Here is a 19099-nt window from a genome sequence, read left to right on the forward strand (position 1 = left end):
CAGGCTGGATTCAGAAGAGGACGTGGAATGAGGGATATCATTGATGATGTCAGATGGATCTTGGCTCAAAGCAAAGAATACCAGAAAGATGTTTATTTATGTTTTATTGACTATGCAAAAGCATTTGATTGTGTGGATCATAACAGATTGTGGATAACATTGAGAAGAATGGGAATTCCAGAACACTTAATTGTACTCATGAGGAACCTGTACATAGACCTAGAGGCTGTTGTTCAAACAAAAAAAGGGAACACTGCATGGTTTAAAATCAAGAAGGGAGTGCATCACGGTTGTATCCTTTCACCATACTTATTCAATCTGTATGCTGAGCAAATAATCTGAGAAGCTGGTCTGTATGAAGAAGAACGAGGAAGAATCATTAACAACCTGTGATATGCTAACAACTTTGCTTGCTGAAAGTGAGGATGACTTGAAGTTCTTACTGATGAAGATTGAAGAATACAGTCTGCTGTATGAATTACATCTCAATATAAAGAAAACAAAAATCCTCACAGCTGGGCCTAAAAGCAGCATTACGATAAATGGAGAAAAGATTGAAATTGTCAAAGATTTCATATTGCTTGGTTCTACAATCGACCCCAATGGAAGCAGCAGTCAGGACATCAGATGATGTATAGCACTGGGCAAATCAGCTGCAAAGGACCTCTTTCAGTGCTGAAGAGCAAAGATGTCTCCTTGAGGACCAAGGTGTGCCTGACACAAGCCATGGTATTTTCAATCGCCTCATATGCATGTGAGAGCTGGACAATGAATAAGGAAGACTGAAGAAGAGTCAATGCTTTTGAGCTCTGGTGTTGGTGAAGAATGCTGAAAGTACCATGGACTGCTAAAAGAACTAGCAGGTCTGTCCTGGAAGAAGTGCAGCCAGAATGCTCCTTGGAGGTGAGAATGGCCAGACTTCGTCTCACATACTTCGGTCATGTTTTCAGAAGGGACCATTCCCTGGAGAAGGATGTCATGCTTGGTAAGGTGGAGGGTCAGTGAAAGAGGGGAAGGCCCTCAACATGATGGATTGACACAGTGGCTGCAGCAGTGGGCTCAAGTATAGCAAGAATTGTGGACCTGGCTCAGCACTGGCAGTGTTTCGTTCTGTTGTACATAGGGTCGGTATGAGTCAGAGACAACTCAATGGCACCTAACAACAACAACAAATGGCTAATGATCATGAGCATTTCCTCATGTGTTTGTTGGCTACCTGTATATCCTCTTTAGTGAAGTGTCTGTTCATTTCCTTTGCCTACTTTTGAATTGGGTTGTTTGTCTCTTTGGTGTTGAGGTGCTGAAGTTTTCTATAAATTTTGGAGATGAGTCCCTTGTCAGATATATAATAGCCAATTTTTTTTTTTTTCCCCAATCTGTAGGTTCTCTTTTTACCCTTTTGGAGAATTCTTTAGATGGACTTAAGAATTTAATTTTTGAAAGGTCCCAGTCATCTAGTTTCTCTTCCACTACCTGTGCTTTTTGGGTTATGCTTGGTAGTCTATTTATGCCATAAATAAGGGCCCATAGATTTGCCCCTATTTTATCTTTGATAAGCTTTATGGTTTTGGGTTTTACATTTAAGTCTTTGATCCAACTTGAGTTCGTTCTTGTGTATGTGTGAGATATGGGTCTTGTTTCGTTTTTCCACAAGTGGATATCCAGTTTTGCCAGCACCATTTGTTAAAGAGGCTCACTCTCCCCCATTTAATGGGTTTTGGACCTTTGTCAAAGATCAGCTCTTCATAGATTAGTAGGTCTATTTCTGAGTTTTTCATTCTGTTCCATTGGTCTATCTCTCTATCATTATACCAATACCACACAGTTTTGACTACTGTGGCTGTATAGTAGGTTTTGGGGCCTGGGAGTGTGAGACCTCCTGCTTTATTTTTCTTCTTCAGCAGCACTTTGCTTATCCGAGGCCTCTTTCCTTTCCACATGAAATTAGTTAGTAGTTGGTTTTTCCATGTCCTTGAAAACTGTTGATGGAATCTGGGTCAGGATTACATTGAATGTGTAGACTGCTTTGAGTAGTATTGACATTTTCACAATATTCAGTCTTCCTATCCATGAACAATGCAAATTCTTCCATTTACGTAGATCCCTTGTAGTTTCCTGCAGTAGTGTTTTGTAGTTTTCTTTGTATAGGTCTTTTGTGTCCCTGGTAAGATTTATTCCTAAGTGTTTTATCTTTATAGTAGTTATTGTGAATGATATTGTTTTCCTTATTTCTTTTTCAGAGACCTCTTTGTTGATGTAGAGGAATCCAACTGATTTTTGTACATTGACCTTTATACTGCCACTTTGATGAACGTTTCTATTAGTTCTAGTAATTTTTTTGCTGAGTCCCTTGGGTTTTCTATGTATAGGATCATGTCATCTGTGAATAGGGAAAGCTTTACTTCTTTGCCAATTTGGATGCTTTTTATTTCTCTTTCTTGTCTTATTGCCCTGGCTGGGGCTTCCAATACAATGTTGAATAGAAGCGGTGATAGAGGGCATCCTTGTCTAGTTCCCATTTGCAAGCGGAATGCTTTGAGTCTTTCTCCATTTACAACAATGTTGGCTGTTGGTTTTGCTTATATGCCCTTTATTATGTTGAGGATTTTCCCTTATATCCCTATTTTGCTGAGAGTTTTGAACAGGAATGGGTGTTGGATTTTGTCGAATGCCTTTTCTACATCAATTGATAGGATCATATGGGTTTTTTTTTTTTGTTGTTGTTGTTTATGTAGTGGATTGCATTGATTGTTTTTCTGATGTTGAACCATCCTTGCATACCTGATATGAATCCCTGTTGGTCATGATATATTAGTTTTTTTGATATGTTGTTGGATTCTGTTGACTAGGATTTTGTTGAAGATTGTTGCGTCTTCATGAGGAATATATGTCTGTAGTTTTCCTTTTTAGTGATTTCTTTCCCTGGTTTTGGTATCAGTGTTGTGCTTACTTCATAGAATTAATTTGGGAGTAGTCCATCTTTTTCTGTGTTCTGGAATAGTTTAAGTAGTATAGGCATTAATTCTTCCCTGAACGTTTGGTAGAATTCTCCAGTGAGGTCATCTGGGCCAGGACTTTTTTTTTGGGGGTGGGGAGAGAGATTTTTTCATGACCTGTTCAACTTCTTCTTTGTTTAGGGTCTGTTCAAATATTCTATCTCTGACTGGAATAGTTTAGGTAGGTCTTTTGTTTCTAAAAACTTGTCCATCTCTTCTAAGTTCCCAAATCTGTTGAGTACAGTTTTCATAATATTCTGTTATTTTTTAAATTTCAGTTGGTTCTGTTGTGATATCACCCTTTTCATTTATTATTTGTGTTATTTGCATCTTCACTTTCTTTTCCTTTGTTAGATTTATCAATTTTGTTAATCTTGTTGAAGAACCAGCTTCTAGTTTTGTTGATTTTTTTCTCTCTCTCTTTTTTCTGCTTAGTTTATTTCTTCTCTGATCTTTATTAGTTACTTACTTCTGGGTACTGTAGGTTTCTTTTGTTGCTCTTTTTCTAATTGTTGGAGTTGTTGAGTTAAAGTATTGATTTTTTATTCTTTCCTCTTTTTTGATGTGTACATCTATTGCTATAAATTGACCTCTGAGTACTGCTTTCACTGTGTCCCATAGGTTTTGGTAAGTTGTATTTTCATTCTCATTTGTTTCCAAGAATCTATTTATTTCACATTTTATTTCTTCTGTTACCCAGTAGTTTTTGAGCAGTGTATTATTCAGTTTCCACATATTTGGTTTTTTTTTTTTTCCCTTGGTCTTCCTTTTATTGATTTCTAATTTTAACAGGAATGGGTGTTGGAAATGTTATGGATTGTGATCTGAGAAGATGCTTTGTAGTATTTCAATGTTTTTGAATTTATTGAGGCTTGTTTGTGTCCTAACTTAAGGTCTGTTCTGGAGAATGATACATGTACATTGGAGAAAAATGTGTATTGTGTTTATGTTGGGTGGAGTGCTCTGTATATGTCTCTGAGGTCATGTTGGTTGATTGTGGTTGAGTTTTTCTGTATCTTTGTTGAGCTTTTTTCCAGTTGTTCTGTCCCTCTTTGAAAGTGGTGTATTAAAGTCTCTAGCATAGTGCCTAAGGCACTTGACTGCTAACCAGAAGGCTGGCAGTTCAAACCCACCAGCCACTCCTCAGAAGGAAGGTTGGGCAATCTACTTCTGTAGTGATGTGGCCTCAGAAACCCAAGGATGGGTCACTATGAGCTTGGTCTGACTTGACAGAACATAACAACAACAACTACTACTACTACTACCAGTGCTATAGTAGGGGAGCTGTGGTGGCATAGTGCCTTAGGCATTTGACTGCTAACCAGAAGGCTGGCAGTTCAAACCCACCAGCCACTCCTCAGAAGGAAGGTTGGGCAATCTACTTCCATAGTGATACCACCTTGGAAACCCAAGGAGGGGTTGCTATAAGTCAGATCTGGCCTGATGGCAGTTTTCTATTTTTTCTTTCAATTCAGTTAATATTTGCTTTATGTATTTTGGAACTTTTTCTTTGGGTGCATAGATATTTATTATGGTAATGTCCTCTTGGTCAGTCGACCCTTTTAGCATCATACAGTGTACTACTTTGTCCCTTATGCTGTTTTTCACCTTAAAGTCTGCTTTATTGGAAATTAGTATTGCCACTCCTACTCTTTTTTGGTTGCCATTAGCTTGGTGTATTTTTTTCCACCCTTTAATTTTTAATATATTTTTATCTTTGTATCTAAAGTGGGTCTTTTGTAGGCAGCATATCTATGGGTCTTCTTTTCTTATCCAATCTGCCACTTCTTTATTTTGACTGGTGCATTTAGTCCATTCTCACTGAGTATAATTAGTGATAGGTATGAATTTACTGCTGTCATTCTATTGCGCTTTTTGTTGTGTTGTTAGTGCATTTCTTGTTCCAATTATTTTTCTGCGCTGAGTTCATTTTGTTATCAAGTGTTTTTTCTTGTTTCTTCATCATTGCTGGGTTTGTGCTTACTAATCCTTATGTTTTTCCTTTTTCCTGCTTAGGAGGATTGTTAATTATCTTTGTGGTTACCCTGAAATAATTCTCATCTCCCTAAATTTGAAACAGTCTGTTCTATAAAGATACAGTCCTGTCTTCCTCTCCATTTGGAAGTTTTGTAATTAAAACTTTTGTTCCTTCTATTTGCTTTGTTGTTGGTATCATCAGCCCATTGACTCCTTTATTTCTCTATGTACATTTCTTATGAGCTTATTTTGAGAATCTTTTTCTGACTTGGTTTCTAGGTAGTGGTGTCCCGTATCTTGTTTTTAATTTGTTGTTCTCTGTTGTGGGTCCTCTATTGGAAGGACTCCCTTTAGCATTTCTTGTAGGGTTAGTCTCTCTTTGACAAACTCCCTTAACTTCTGTTTGAGAATGTCTTGATTTCACCTTCATATTTGAGGGACAGTTTGGCTGGATAAGTATTCTTGGTTGGAAGTTTTTCTTCTTCAAGGTTTCATATATGCCATCCCTCTGTCTTCTTGCCTGCATGCTTTCTGCTGAGAAATCAGAGCTTAGTCTTATTGGTTGTCCATTGTAGGTGACATTTCATTTTTTCCCACGCTGCTGCTTTCTTTTTCTTTGGTTTTGGAAAGTTTAATTATGATATGTCTTGGTGACTTTCTCTTGGGGTCTATCCTGTTTGGGGTTCGTTGAGCTTCTTGGACAGATATCTTTTCTTCCTTCATGAGATGGAGGAAACTTTCTGTCAGCAAGTCTTCGACAAATTTCTCAGTGATTTTTTTTTTTTTTTTTTTTGCCTCCTCTTGTTCTGGTATTCCAATCAGGCATATATTGTTTCTTTTCATGTTGTCCCATATAACTCTTAGGTTCTCTTCATTTATTTTCAATCTTTGTTTGGATTTTTCTTCATACAGGCAGGCATCAAGGGATCTGTCTTCTAGCTGGAAAATGCATTCTTCACCTAGTTCTAGTCTATTATTTTGTCCTTCCACCATGTTATTTATCTCTGTAATTTTAGTGTTCATATTCTGTATTTCTAATTGTTGTTTTTGTATGCATTCTAATTGAGTATATATCTTATTACTTTGTTCTTGAATGATTTTTCTGAATTCTTCCAGGGTACCATCTGTCTTCTCTCTGTTTCTGTTTATGGTTTCTGTGAGCTCTTGGAGGCTTCTATATGTATATACCTTTGGACTTCTTTCTTAGATAGTTCTATTGCTTGTTTTTCCTCTAAGACACATAATTCTTTACTCTGGACTTTTGTTCCTGTTATCTTGTCCTTTTTTTGAGGTTGTCTGTTATTTCCTAGACATTTTGAAGTTGTTGTCTTTAATTGTTAGCTATGTATTGATTTGTTTCACACTGGTTTTGTGTTTTACTATATCCGGGAGGGTATAGCAGGTGAGCTTCTTTGGTTATTGACTCAGCTTTACTGGATCACTCTCCAGCACTGTCTGTGTTGGTGCAATCACTGGTAGGGCTGTGGATGCAGGTCTCTGTTCATTGTGAATAGGCTTTGATGTTAGGATGAACAGGTATTGTCTACCATCTGTAGTAGTTAGGGTTGCCTAGTGGAGGTTGCCTAGTGCCTGTTGCACAAGGTAGGGAGAAAAGGGAAAAGAGAAAAGGAAAAACAAACAAACAATGTCAGAAGGGCATGCCAGGATAGAAAGGCTGAAAGAAGTTTTCTGCTTGGGGCAAGAAAAATCAGTTAGTACTGCAGGCATGGGCAGGGTAGCTAGGCTTCTTTTGGGGGCCTCTGCTGAGGATGGTGCCTGGGAGATTCCAATCCAGAAGTAGTCCAGAAGGAAAGAAAGTTCCACCTCTCTCCAGGTGGACCAACTAGCAGCAGAAACCGAGTGTACAGATTCAATCCAGATCACAAAGATTTTCTGGGAGATGAGCCGAAGCTCACTGGTTTGCACCTGTTCCAGGGCTCTGTCAGCTCAGAAGGCACTTCTCCCTCTCCCCCTCCACTGTGGACTTGTTGGCAGCTCAAGTCAAGGTGTGTGTGTAGGTGGGTCTTGATCTGTTTGCCCACAAGATCTTTGCTCCCCCACAAAGTCCCAGCTCACCTCGCAAAACACCCAGTGAGGCTATTCTGAATCCCTGGCGCCTGTGGGTTCCATGGTGTTTTTTTGTTTTTTCTTTTCTTTCTTTCTCCTCTGCTCTGTCTCCTGCTCTAGGTCTTGTTTATTTTCTGCCAGCTGGGCAGGCCTGCCATTTCCCCCCCAGTTGTTTAGCCTGCTCTCTTTCTTTTCCTTCACTGAATCTAATACTATACAGGCACTCTACTTTTGTAATGATTTACTGCCTTGGAAACCCAGAAGGGTTCACTATGAATTGGAATCAACTCAACAGCAGGGAGTTTAGTCTTGGTTTTTTAAAACTGTGGATGTAATCCCATTTGAGAATAAGGTTTTGTTATGTTAATGACATTATATCAGTGTGGGCATGTCCTAAACCTAATCACTTCTGAATGATATAAAGAACAGAGTAGACATGGACACAAGCAAGCACAAATAGGGGAAAGATAGATGCCATGTGGAGATTGTCATGGAACTGAAGAAAGTTGAGGCTCTAGAAGATGAAAGAAGGATTTTTCCCCAACACCAACACAGAGAGCTTTTTCTTTCTAGAGTTGGTGTCCTGAATTCAGATTTCTAGCTTCCAAAAATTTGAGGAAGTAAATTTTGGTTTAAAGCCATCTACTTGTGATACTTCTATTATAGCAGCACTAAGGAATCAAGACAAAGTTGAACTCTCTTGGGATGATTTTGTCCATGCTTCCTTGTATTCTCTGCTCCTCTTGACTCTTCTCCACAGAGTCTGTTAAGACTTCTTTTTTTCTTGCTTTCTGTTCCCATAGGTTTGTAATGGTGACAGGCACTTCGGTGACAACTCTGTTGAATTTTTTTTTTTATTTCTCCACTTAGAGGATTTTGAAATCTGTAATGTTCCCTCTCCTAGTAATGCCAGAGGCGTGGATCATATTTTATTTGTACTCCTTGTTGACTTTATTTATTTATTTATTTTGAGGAGAGATTTCATTCAAGGTGGCTCCCAAACTAAGGCCAATTGGAACTCTCTCCTTATAATTTTTTTTTTTTTTACGTAATATTTTATATTGTGTTTTTGGTGAAAGTTCACACAGCAAATTAGGTTCCCATTGAACAATTTTTATACAAATTGTCCCATAACATTGGTTATAATTTTTGCAATGTGTCAGCATTCTCATTATTTCCATTCTGCTTATTCTGGTTCCCTTGATAAGCTTCCCTTCCCCTCCTTGCCTTCTACCTTCGGTTTTGGGTAACTGTTGAGGGGTTTGATCTTATATAGTTAATTGTTTAAGGCAGCACATTATTCATGGGTGATACTATTTATTGTATAAACCAATCTTATATTTGACTGAAAGATGACCTGCAGAAATAGCTTCAATTCCAAGTGTATAGGGTATTTTAGGGTGACAGTTTTGGGTGTTCTCTAGTCTCTATTGGTCTAGTAGGTTTGGCCTTTTTTTCTTTTTTTTTTAAATAGGAAGTTGAGTTTTGTTCTACATTTTTTTTTCCTATTCTATTTAAGACTCTCATTATAAACTTTTGAAGGTATCTCACTATATGTTCAATCTCTTAACTGAAGAGCTCTTTGTTCATACTATAATGTACTTTTTTGTCATGATTCCCTTAATGATTTTATATTTAATCATATATATTTTTGTTTTATCTGCTAACTTATTGACAAATTTATAAGGGTAGGGATGGTTTTTTAAAATCATATTACTTTCCCACTACCTAGAATAGTATTTGATATTTACTAGATACTCATAAAATATTTGTTTAATTGAATTAACCTTTAATATAGTTATGTTCTTCTTTTCTTTCTGAAGTCATTTATTTATGTTGTAGATGCTGAAAAAAACTCTTAAAGGGTCTGAGAATAAAGAAACGGAAGTACTACCTGAAATGCCAACTTTGGTGCCATTTGGGGATGTGGTAAGAATGATTAGCACCTCAAAAAATATGTACAAAGTTTTTTTTATATGAAGTGTAGTTGATGTTTATTATTTAGTAATCAAAAAGAATGGTCCTCTTAGTAATATATGCATGAGCTTTTCATTTTTTGGAAAATGGCATGTGACTGATAGCTCCTAACAATACATAATTAATTCACACCATTTGTTTGAAATTGCTGTGATTTATTCTGAGGAATTAGAAAAATTGTATTAATCACTGACATTACAGAAAACATCCTGATTCATAGAAATAATGTTTTCTATACATTCTACAACTCTAGTTAAATCAGAATCACCTCAATACTTTTTGTAAAATATTGATTCAAAAATATTGATTTCTTGAGTTTCACCTAAGATTAGGATCTTTAGGTGTGAGGTCTGAAATCAGTATTTTTACTGTGCTCTTCAAGTGATTATATTCACTGTCAGATTTAGGAACCTTTGAGCTACAGTTTGAAAATTGATTCCCACCTCTCCACCCTGTGAGAAACAAAACAAAATCCCAGGAAGAGAAGAAGACACATTCATCATCACACACATGCATCCCCATTCACAAACACACACACAGGTAGGATCTAGTATAGGGTAAGACCCAGAAAAATCTATTGTTCTATTTTGGGTGCTTCAGAGTATAGGACATGCTGATCTGTGTACATTTAAAATTGTCAAATATTGTAGCCTTCTTTTACAGTTATATTTTATTATTTGAACACTATTAGAATAGTTGATGGGTATAAAATAGGTTTCTCTTGTTCCTCTTTGTTATTTTCTGTCATATACTAGTCTGTTTCCTTGATTGTAAAAATGTATGGTAAATTTAATACTAGCTTTCAGGAGTGAGAAGAAAGATTATTAATGTACAAATTTTGTTTTTACAAAATGATCATGGTGTATGTTTTCCCGTATAATTATATAAAGCTTTGTTCCCTCTATTACAGTCAAAGTTGGAATATAAGCCTTTATCATGGATTTAATTATGTACCCCCAAAATATGTGTCAACTTGGCTAGGTCATGATTCTCAGTATTGTGTGATTATACTCCATTTTGTGATACACTGTAAATCTTAACCTCTGACTTTGGTTAATGAAGCAGGATTAGGTTATGTTAAAGAGGATTAGGTTATGTTTGTTATGTTAATGAGGTAGGATTAAGGTGGGATGCATCTAACCTGATATAAAGGGAGTTTCCCTGGGGTGTGGCCTGCACCACCTTTTATCTTATAGTAGATAAAAAGAGAGAGAAGCTATCAGAGAGAAAGGAATATATTACTACCAAGAAAGAAGAGAGGGAGCAGAATGTATCCTTTGAACTTGGAGTCCCTGTACTGAAAACTTCCTAGGACAAGGAAAGATACCGACACATGTGGAGATCTCCAGGGAACACTGGGCTCACAGCAAATGAAGTGTGGCAATGGGTCAATGCTCATGGGATTTACTGGTCTTACCAAGTTCCCTATCATCTTGAAGAGCTTGCTTGATAGAATGATGGAATGGCCATCTAAAGACATCATTATGGTGCCAGCTAGGTGGCAACAGTTTGCAGGGTTGGGGCAGTGTTCTCCAGAAAGCTGTATATGCTTTTAACTATCATCCAATTCCTAAGGCATTTGACTGCTAACCAGAAGGCTGGCGGTTCAAACCCACCAGCCACTCCTCGGAAGGAATATTGGGCAATCTACTTCCATAGACATACCACCTCGGAAACCCAAGGAGGTGTCACTATGAGTGGAGAACGACTTGATGGTATTGAGTTTGATTTTAGGTCAACATTAAATAGTTTCCTTCAAGAATCAGCTGGAAATTTTTGAAAAAGAGATGTTTGGCATGTGACTTATGTTGTTGTTGTTGTTGTTGTCATGTGCTGTTGAGTCGGACCCAACTCAAAGTAACCCCTCCTTGGGTTTCCGATGCGGTATCACTAGGGAAGTAGATTGCCCAACCTTCCTTCTGAGGAGTGGCTGGTGGGTTTGAACCGCCAGCCTTCTGGTTATTGGTCAAGTGCCTTAGGCATTACACTACCAGAGCTCCATGTGACTTATAGCACCTCACAATGTATAATTTGGTTACACTATTTCTCTTTGAGAGTTCTGTGATTTATTCTGAGGGATTTGCCTGGTGTGTCCATATGTACACAGTGATAACTACATCTCAACCTACTTTTGTTTCTGATAGTTTTATCACATTTTCAGAAAAAAAAAATGTAGAAAAACTGTGTCTTAAAATTGGAGAATTCTGTGATGAACAACTTTCTGGTTACTTTCCTGTATTAATTGCACGTTTGGGAGTGTTTGAGGGTGAAAGTGTTGACATGGTCATTTCTTTGGGCCATGGAAGGGTTCATCTCAGAATCTCAGGCAACATTTGTTAACTGCAATCTGTGAAGGGTCGTTATTATATTTTTGAGTGTCAAGTCTTTTTCCATATTGAACAGAAATCTATTCTCTCTTCTGTAATATGTGAATCTATTATTTAAAAGTATAAAGAGCTATTGAAATATGTAAAAGATTAGTTGCCCATGGCTTCATGCTGAGACACTTGACAGGTGGATCTGTCATTAGTCAATATTTTATTTCAGAATGTTAATTTATAGACTTATGTAACACAGAGTTGTAGAAGCAGATGGAATGGAAACTACACCTCCCTGCTTATGCACAACCCAATTTTAAGAAATAAACAATGATTTATGGTATCCCCTATGGCAATACCATTTCAAATTTTCTTTAGGTTAAGCAATATGCACTACCCCCTTTGAACCTGAAAAATTAGAACTTTGCTTTGATATAACAATAAGTACCTATATAGTTCCCTGAGAATTAGAACACCGTAGTTTCTTCTTTAGGATTTCATGATTTAGATACATGGTCTTTTAATTAAATATTGAATGCTAGCCTCCTTTTCACATATTCCACTAACATTCTTTTAAAATAAATTCTCTAAAATTAGTTACATTACATTTAAAAATACTGTTGGGCTATGCACTTTGTTTTATAAAGTTTAATACAATATTGCTACCATTTTTATTTTTTTTGTATATATGCAACTGTCTTTATTCCCAAAACATTTTAATCACCCCAAACTCTATGCATTAATCAATAACTCTCCATTCTCACTGCCTCCCTTTTACTTTGTTTTTAAGACTAAACATGGTCATATATTTGGTTAATATTGCATATTAGTATTTAATTGTTTCTGCATTTATTTTGTATTTGATTTTATGATTAAATACAAGATACAATTTTATTTAATATTTAGAAACATCTCTTACAGGAGAGAATGAATATTTCATAGCTTCTGCTGTGTTATAGTTCAATGACTGTTGAATGAATAGAGTGGCTTTAGGATGTTGGCTTATCTGAAACACTATATTTGATCAGTTCTCAAGTAACATAAGAACAATTCAAAGAGTGGTGGTCAGATTTAAGTTAATAATGAACCATTCTTTTGCTTTGTATTCTTGTTAATTTTGTTTAGTTTGAACAAACCCTGCCTATTTTTCTTCTTGTATTTCTGCTTTCCAATAGCTAGATATTTCTGATGACAAAAACCAACAAAAAAGTGGAATTTTATTTTTAAAAAATATAGTTATGTTAGAGTGAAATGGAAGATAAGTTAACTTTTTAATATATTCATTATCTGTGTCTTTGTGTTGATTGTTTTAGGTTGGCTGCCTGGCTATTCATGTAAAGAACTGCAGACATTTTGCACCTCAGAGTATCCTTTCTTTTGATTGAACCATACTATAATCATATATCACTGTTTCAGTTACCTGTTGCTGTGTTACAAACCACTCCAAAACCTAGAGGCTCAAAATATTATCCGTTTTCCTACCAATAACAATCTGTACATTGACTTGGTGGTACTTCTGTTCTATTACAGCTGGGACGGTAGTCTTCTGGAATATCTAAAATGGCATGTATTTGGGGCTTGTCCAGCGTGCCTGGAAGGCCGGATTCAGCTGGAATGCTGGAATTCTTGGCTCTTTCTCTTTTACATAGAGTCACAGAGCTTTTTCACTATTTCTGGGAGGTGAGGGAAGAGGGGGTTAATTTTTATTTTAGAAAACTATATAAAATGTTATTTATCTTGATTACTGAAGTTTTGGTATCCCCTTAAATTTTACATGCTAGGTGTGTTCCTTTCATACTCCATCGTAGTCCTGGCCCTGATCACTTCCATTGTGTTCTGTGGTCACAGGGCCAGTTCAGATTCAAAGGCAGGGGAAATAAATGCCACTTTTTGATGTGAGGAGTGACAAAAGATTTTCAGCCATCTGTAATCCATCTCAATCACCCTATAAGTTAAAGGAATGATATATAATCTTTGGATAATAATGCCACTTATTTATAAGTAATAATTGTGCTTCCTTTGGCCATTTTTAAAACGATTTTTATATATTTGTGCTTTTAAATAAACTGAATACTTCTTAGATTTTTTTATGGCATAAAACTAGCCTCATTATGGAGCCTTTTTGGGTGTTTTTCTTTTCTGTATAGAGAGACTATTAGAGAGTGTTCTATGTAAAGAGAAGGATTGAAGATGATTCTTTTAAACATGAAAAAAAAATTTAATGCATGAAGTACTATGAGAAAAACAATATATAGGACAGTATAGTATAAGTGAAGTACAGAGTGAAGTGAATTAGCGTGTAGAACACTTTCCTTTAAATTTTGTTGCTTAAAAATAAAATATTCTCAGTTCAACACTTTTGATTTTTTTTAAATTTCTACATAATTATGCTTAGCAAAAATTCCAACTAGGTATTGCAAATGTTTTTTGTTGTTACTGTGTTTGCCATCGAGTCAGATTCGACTCATAGCAACCCCTCCTTGGGTTTCCAAGGCGGTATCACTATGGAAGTAGATTGCCCAACCTCCCTTCCGAGGAGTGGCTGGTGAGTTTGAACCGCCAGCCTTCTGGTTAGCAGTCAGATGCCTTAGGCACTACGCCACCAGAGAGAATTTTTCAAAACAATTATAGAAATATGAGAATAAAAATATAATAATTGATCTAAGGAAGAATCACTTTCTTTTCCTACTATATTGTGCTTACCAGTGATGGGCAAAAATACTATTTTAAAAGACTTTTTTCTGTTTTTTAATGTGCATTATAATTAGCTTCTCTACCTACTTGATTAAGTCTTAGGTTTTGGACTGAGTTGTTTAGTGGATTAATTTTATAATGTGTCATTGCTCAATTACAACAAAATTTGCTTCCTAAATAGCACTCTATTTTCAGTCTCTTTAAAATCATACTACACTAATATATTCATTCGCATCACTGTCAACAATGTTGTGAAATGTACAAAAATGTGTGCCTTGCTATCCAAAAGCAGTGAAAAACATGTAATTAAGTTTGATGAAGTGAAATATTTTTCTGTACAGGTAATGTTTAAAGTTCTCTTCTCTATATAGAATATATTTTTATAGTTAATAATGTTCTATGCTAATTAGATTTTTTTTAAGTGGTTTGGAAAGAAAAACAGTGTCTTTTTGTTTGGTATTTGACAGTATTCGATTTTGATACTATGGGTTATATTGGCCTTTTTATTTACATAGCTCACTGCAAAAATGCATGATCTTGGTGGACTTCTTCCCTGAGATGTTACTATCTGTGTTCTTGAGTGTTTTTCACACATGTATAACTCTTTGCCTCCTATCTACCCTTCTCTCCCCTTTCTTTCTCATGTCCTCCCCATTTCCTCCTCTCCTGTGTTCTCCTGATATACATGCGCACCCACACACATTCTCTCTCTCTCTCTCTAGAATATATATATATATATAAATACACATGCATATATATATAAATATAAACACACATATGTACATACACAACTTTATGTATACACACATACACATATACATATTTTGGAGGAATTGCAGTACATGTTTGGTTAATATTTCAGATATACAAAGACATTTATTTACCAGTGTTATAATATATTGATTATTAAGTGAAAATTGAAAAGGTATTTTTTAAAGTAGCCAGACCTAGGCAGGTGAGTGCTATGGATGGAAATCTGAAATTGCTGCAATGATCTGCTAATTTTCTTGGAAAATTATTTTTGAGATTTCTTTGAGGTCCGTGATGAAGGTTTTAGCTGTAAGGAAAATTTGTGTTTGCTTCAAACTCACCCCAGGCCATTACCAGTTTGAGACCACTTCAGACTCAATCCCAGGCTTGAGGATTTTTGTATCATCCAGGGTATATGAGTGTGGCTGCAGTTCCACGTGGACCAGTTTTGTGTCCACCTTCTCAGAGACTTGCCCCTCTCTGCAATGGAAGCCTTTCTCACAGCCTCCCATGGAAGAGTTGGGAGAAAGTCTCCTCTGTTGACTGAGGCCATGGATAGCCTTTTGGGTTCGTCAATTTATGGGAGGAAGTTTGGAGGACATGTCTTTGCCTGTCTTTTCTTTGCCTTCCAGGCCTTAAAAACTGCAGTTCTAGTTTACGTGGTTGGGGAATGCCTCCAGGGCAAGCACAACTTCAGGATCTGGTTTACCTTTTGGAGTTTTACATGATTATTCCATACCAGTTCACAACCTCTTTTATGCTTTCAATAAAATGTTTTAAATATTCTGTATTTCTAGTTTTCCAGCAGCCAGATTGGTTCTAATGATCTTTGTGCTAAATTGCTGAAAAACGGAGCCTGCACTCTTAACTCCTCTGCTGGTCACAAATTGACTTGAATTCCTTTTCTTCCTCATTTCTCAGGGGAAGAGAGTCACAAATATAACAATTATGGGGAGGTACACAATGGAAAGACACCTTGGGTGGTGGACATGAATCTTTTTCTAATTAGCAAAAGAGTGTGTGGATTTTTAAAGATCACAAAATACCAGTATTGTGGTACTGAGTTTGAGGTTAAGAAAGCTTTAGTTGAGGCAATGGTGTATGTTCTTCAAAGGTTGAAAAAAAAAAAAGCAGACTGAAAAGAATATTGGATGCTTAACCTTTGGTAATGTAGTTTCGGTGGAGAGATGAGTGTGAACTTTTGTACAGAGTTAAAAAGAGAATGTAGGCAATGAGTGTTTCCAAAAGACCGTCGTTGACATCAGACAGACAGACAAGATCCTCCTGACTGTTCTTGGCGTTAAGAGCTATGTGATTTTGATGTTGAGAAGTTATAATGCTAGTGACATAAGTAAACATACTTAGGTATGCACACAATATAATATAGTTTATGGATGTATTTACACAGACATTAAATCTGAATTCATGCTGCAAATTTAACTCTTTGTTTCATGTACATTTTGATGTTGAGGTTCCCAGACGTCAAGAGGATGTGCGGAATAATGTTTACTTGGAACTAATGGAATATGAAATTGCACAAAAATATCCTCTTTTGTTAGGGAGTGTTCAGGTACACCTTTATGAAATAATTCAGGTATGTAATCAAAACCATTTTCTCACTTTGGTATACATTTTCCAGTTGATATTAATTGTTGCACTTTATTGATACCTGATAGACACCTTTTATTTATTATCTGCCTTCAAAGCATGCTTAATAAACACACTTCTCTCTAGCTTGAAGAAGAAGACATTTTTTGGTAACCCCATAATATTTGTAGACTTTTATTTTGCAGAATAACACTGATAGAACCTAAATGACTTAGCATGTTTTATTATATAATGTTTTCTGAAATCCTTTAACCCATGACTCTAACCTCAAGCTCTGTCTCTTGGGTGGCAGCTCAGATTTAAGTTGAGTTCTTTTCTCCTTGCCTAGGCTGCTTCTTACCTGCTCGAGCATGAGTCGTTTGGTGTTGGCCAAAGATTTGGGTAGAGCTTGTACATATCTCTCTCACTTCCCAGTGATCATGGTTGCCCTGGACTCGGAGAAAAAGAACTCTGATTTGTGAACAAATATAAGCAGTCTGAAGGATTTTCGGGAATATGTATTAAGACATAAATCAAGGAAGCCCTCAAAGACTAATGGAGTTATATAAAAAAGACATAGAAGCCAGAATGCAGGGGCATACACTAGCCAATTTCAGGATAACTTGGACAGTAGAAAGATGACTGCAATGTTCTGAAAAAAGAAAAATCCATGAGTCCTTGTTGATCTTCAAAAAAGAAAAAAAGAACATGAAAAAAAAAAGTTTTTTAAAACAGAAATGTTTTTTAAACAAGAATGTAGAAAGAATGATAAAATTACAAATTCTTTATAATTTTTGCAACTCTGTAATAAACGATGATTAGTTCATACAAGAATTAGCAATAGTACTAAAACAATTAGGTAAAAGTTTAGTGGGGAGTCCAGGTCCAAGATGGAGGACTAGGCAGATACACTATCCAAACCTTCTACAACAAAGACTTGAAAAAACAAAGGAAACAGCTATGGATAACAATCCTGGATCCCAGAGCTTCATAAGAAAGGATAAAGTAGATCAAATACTGATGAGAGGAAGAGCCTGAACCAAAACAGTGAGCAAAGAGTGGTAAACTGCTAACTGGCACAGTGTGGCCGTTTTGAATTATTGCAAGCTATGTTTCCATCCCAACAAGAACCAGATAACCAGCTCTACTTGCCCGAGACTGCACCAGCACCCACACTGGTGATCAGGTGAACAGAGAGGTGTGTCATCCCCACTTACTTTGCACAACCTCCCAGTGACCAGAGACAGGGCCTTCCCCACTTTCAACACCCTAAGGCCAAACTACTATCAGTGCTAGGCCCCTTTTTTTTTTTTTTTTTAAATCTTTTCGCTTAGTTCTTCCATCTTCCCCAAGAATGGGAGTCCCGCTCATCCCCTGACCATGAAGTTAATAGTGCACTTCCTGGTTGGAAGTGTGTGCTTTGGAGTAGCAAGGGCTGTGTTCCTGCACAGCTATGTTTGGTGGCTGGCACTTTTGATGGTACTATGCTGCTTTTTCTTTCTTTTTTCTCTCCCCTCCTTCTTAGGTCTTCCTCTTAGCCCTGGTTTTCCTCTTCTTTATTTTCTTCCTCTCCACTCTCTTTCTTCTTTTCTCTTTTCTTTTTGTTCCTGCCCCTCCCTTCCATGGCCAGCAGCACTTCTACCCTTCTGTATAGGCAACATGGGCAGTCGGGGAGCACACCCCATGTTTCGGCTGCAGCTGTGTGTGGCAGCTAACACTTGCACCTGTTCTTTCCTTCTCTCTTCTCTTTTTTCTGTCTTCCCTTCTTCTCATTCCTTTCCTCTTCCCTGCCTTTTTTTTTTTTTTTCATTTTCACTTCTTTCTCTTTCTCCCACTATCCCACCCCCCATTTTTTTCCTTTTCCTTCTCCTTTTATTTTTTTGGACTTCTCCTTTTATTTTTTTGGATCCAGCTGAGCGAGTACTTGCCTCTCACCACCTCTTTGTTCAGTAGTGCTGCCCTGACCCTGCATATTCAATGGTGCATGCTCCCACAGGGCGAGTACCACATTGCCAACACAGCCGTGTTTGGTGGCCATCACTTGCACTACTACTATGCCACATTTGTTTCTTGCTTTTGTAGTTTGTTTTTCTTCCTTTTCTTCTTTTTTTTCCTTTTTCCTCTTTTTCTTTCTTAGGATTTCCCACTTCCCCCACCTTTTTTTTCCTACCCCCTCCCACAGCCTTTTTTTTTTTTTTTTCTTCATTCCTTTCTATCTTTCCCCAGAAGTAGGGAATCAGTGGCCCTACCCAAACATACCCACCCAAACCTGCTGCCACACCCACTGGGCAGGTGTCACCATCCATTCCAGCACTACTAGACCAACGACAGATGGTAGCCAACATCCGACCAGCCTGTCCTCAGCTGCTCTGCACAATCAGTGATCAGGGATATGAACCCACACTCCCACCTGCTACCAGATCTGCCCAGAGACTGATGGTGAGTGCCCCAGTGCTGTCAACTAGCAACCAGAGTAACACGACTGCCCTGTTGCCTGAATGTATTAAAACAGAACAAAACAGAAAAGCAGGGTGAAGCAAAACAATATATAATCAACACATTAATACAATAACATTACAGTGTCTCAGAGACAACAGACAACTCCAAATCACACAAAAAAACAAGGCAAGATGCCATGAACAAATGACCAAAGTATGGGGCCTGAGAATCTTCCAGATGAAGAAATGCTAGTGGAATTACCTAATAAGGAATTCAAAAGAATTATATTTAGGT

The 19099-nt window shown here is 37.1% G+C and overlaps 1 protein-coding gene across 1 annotated transcript in view; it reads left to right on the forward strand.

The window, feature by feature from the left end:
* C2CD6 (C2 calcium dependent domain containing 6) overlaps positions 1-19099 on the forward strand; it is a 190900-nt gene that overhangs the window by 40792 nt on the left and 131009 nt on the right. The window contains exons 2-5 of the mRNA XM_007936057.1: positions 8883-8969; positions 12649-12700; positions 14225-14370; positions 16251-16373. Of these exons, the coding sequence (XP_007934248.1) occupies positions 8883-8969; positions 12649-12700; positions 14225-14370; positions 16251-16373 (408 nt within the window). The remainder of the gene's footprint in view (positions 1-8882; positions 8970-12648; positions 12701-14224; positions 14371-16250; positions 16374-19099) is intronic.

The sequence above is a fragment of the Orycteropus afer genome, unplaced genomic scaffold (assembly GCF_000298275.1).
Source record: "Orycteropus afer afer isolate SDZICR_OR568_19922 unplaced genomic scaffold, OryAfe1.0 scaffold00002, whole genome shotgun sequence".
In the NCBI taxonomy this organism is placed as follows: Eukaryota; Metazoa; Chordata; class Mammalia; order Tubulidentata; family Orycteropodidae; genus Orycteropus; species Orycteropus afer.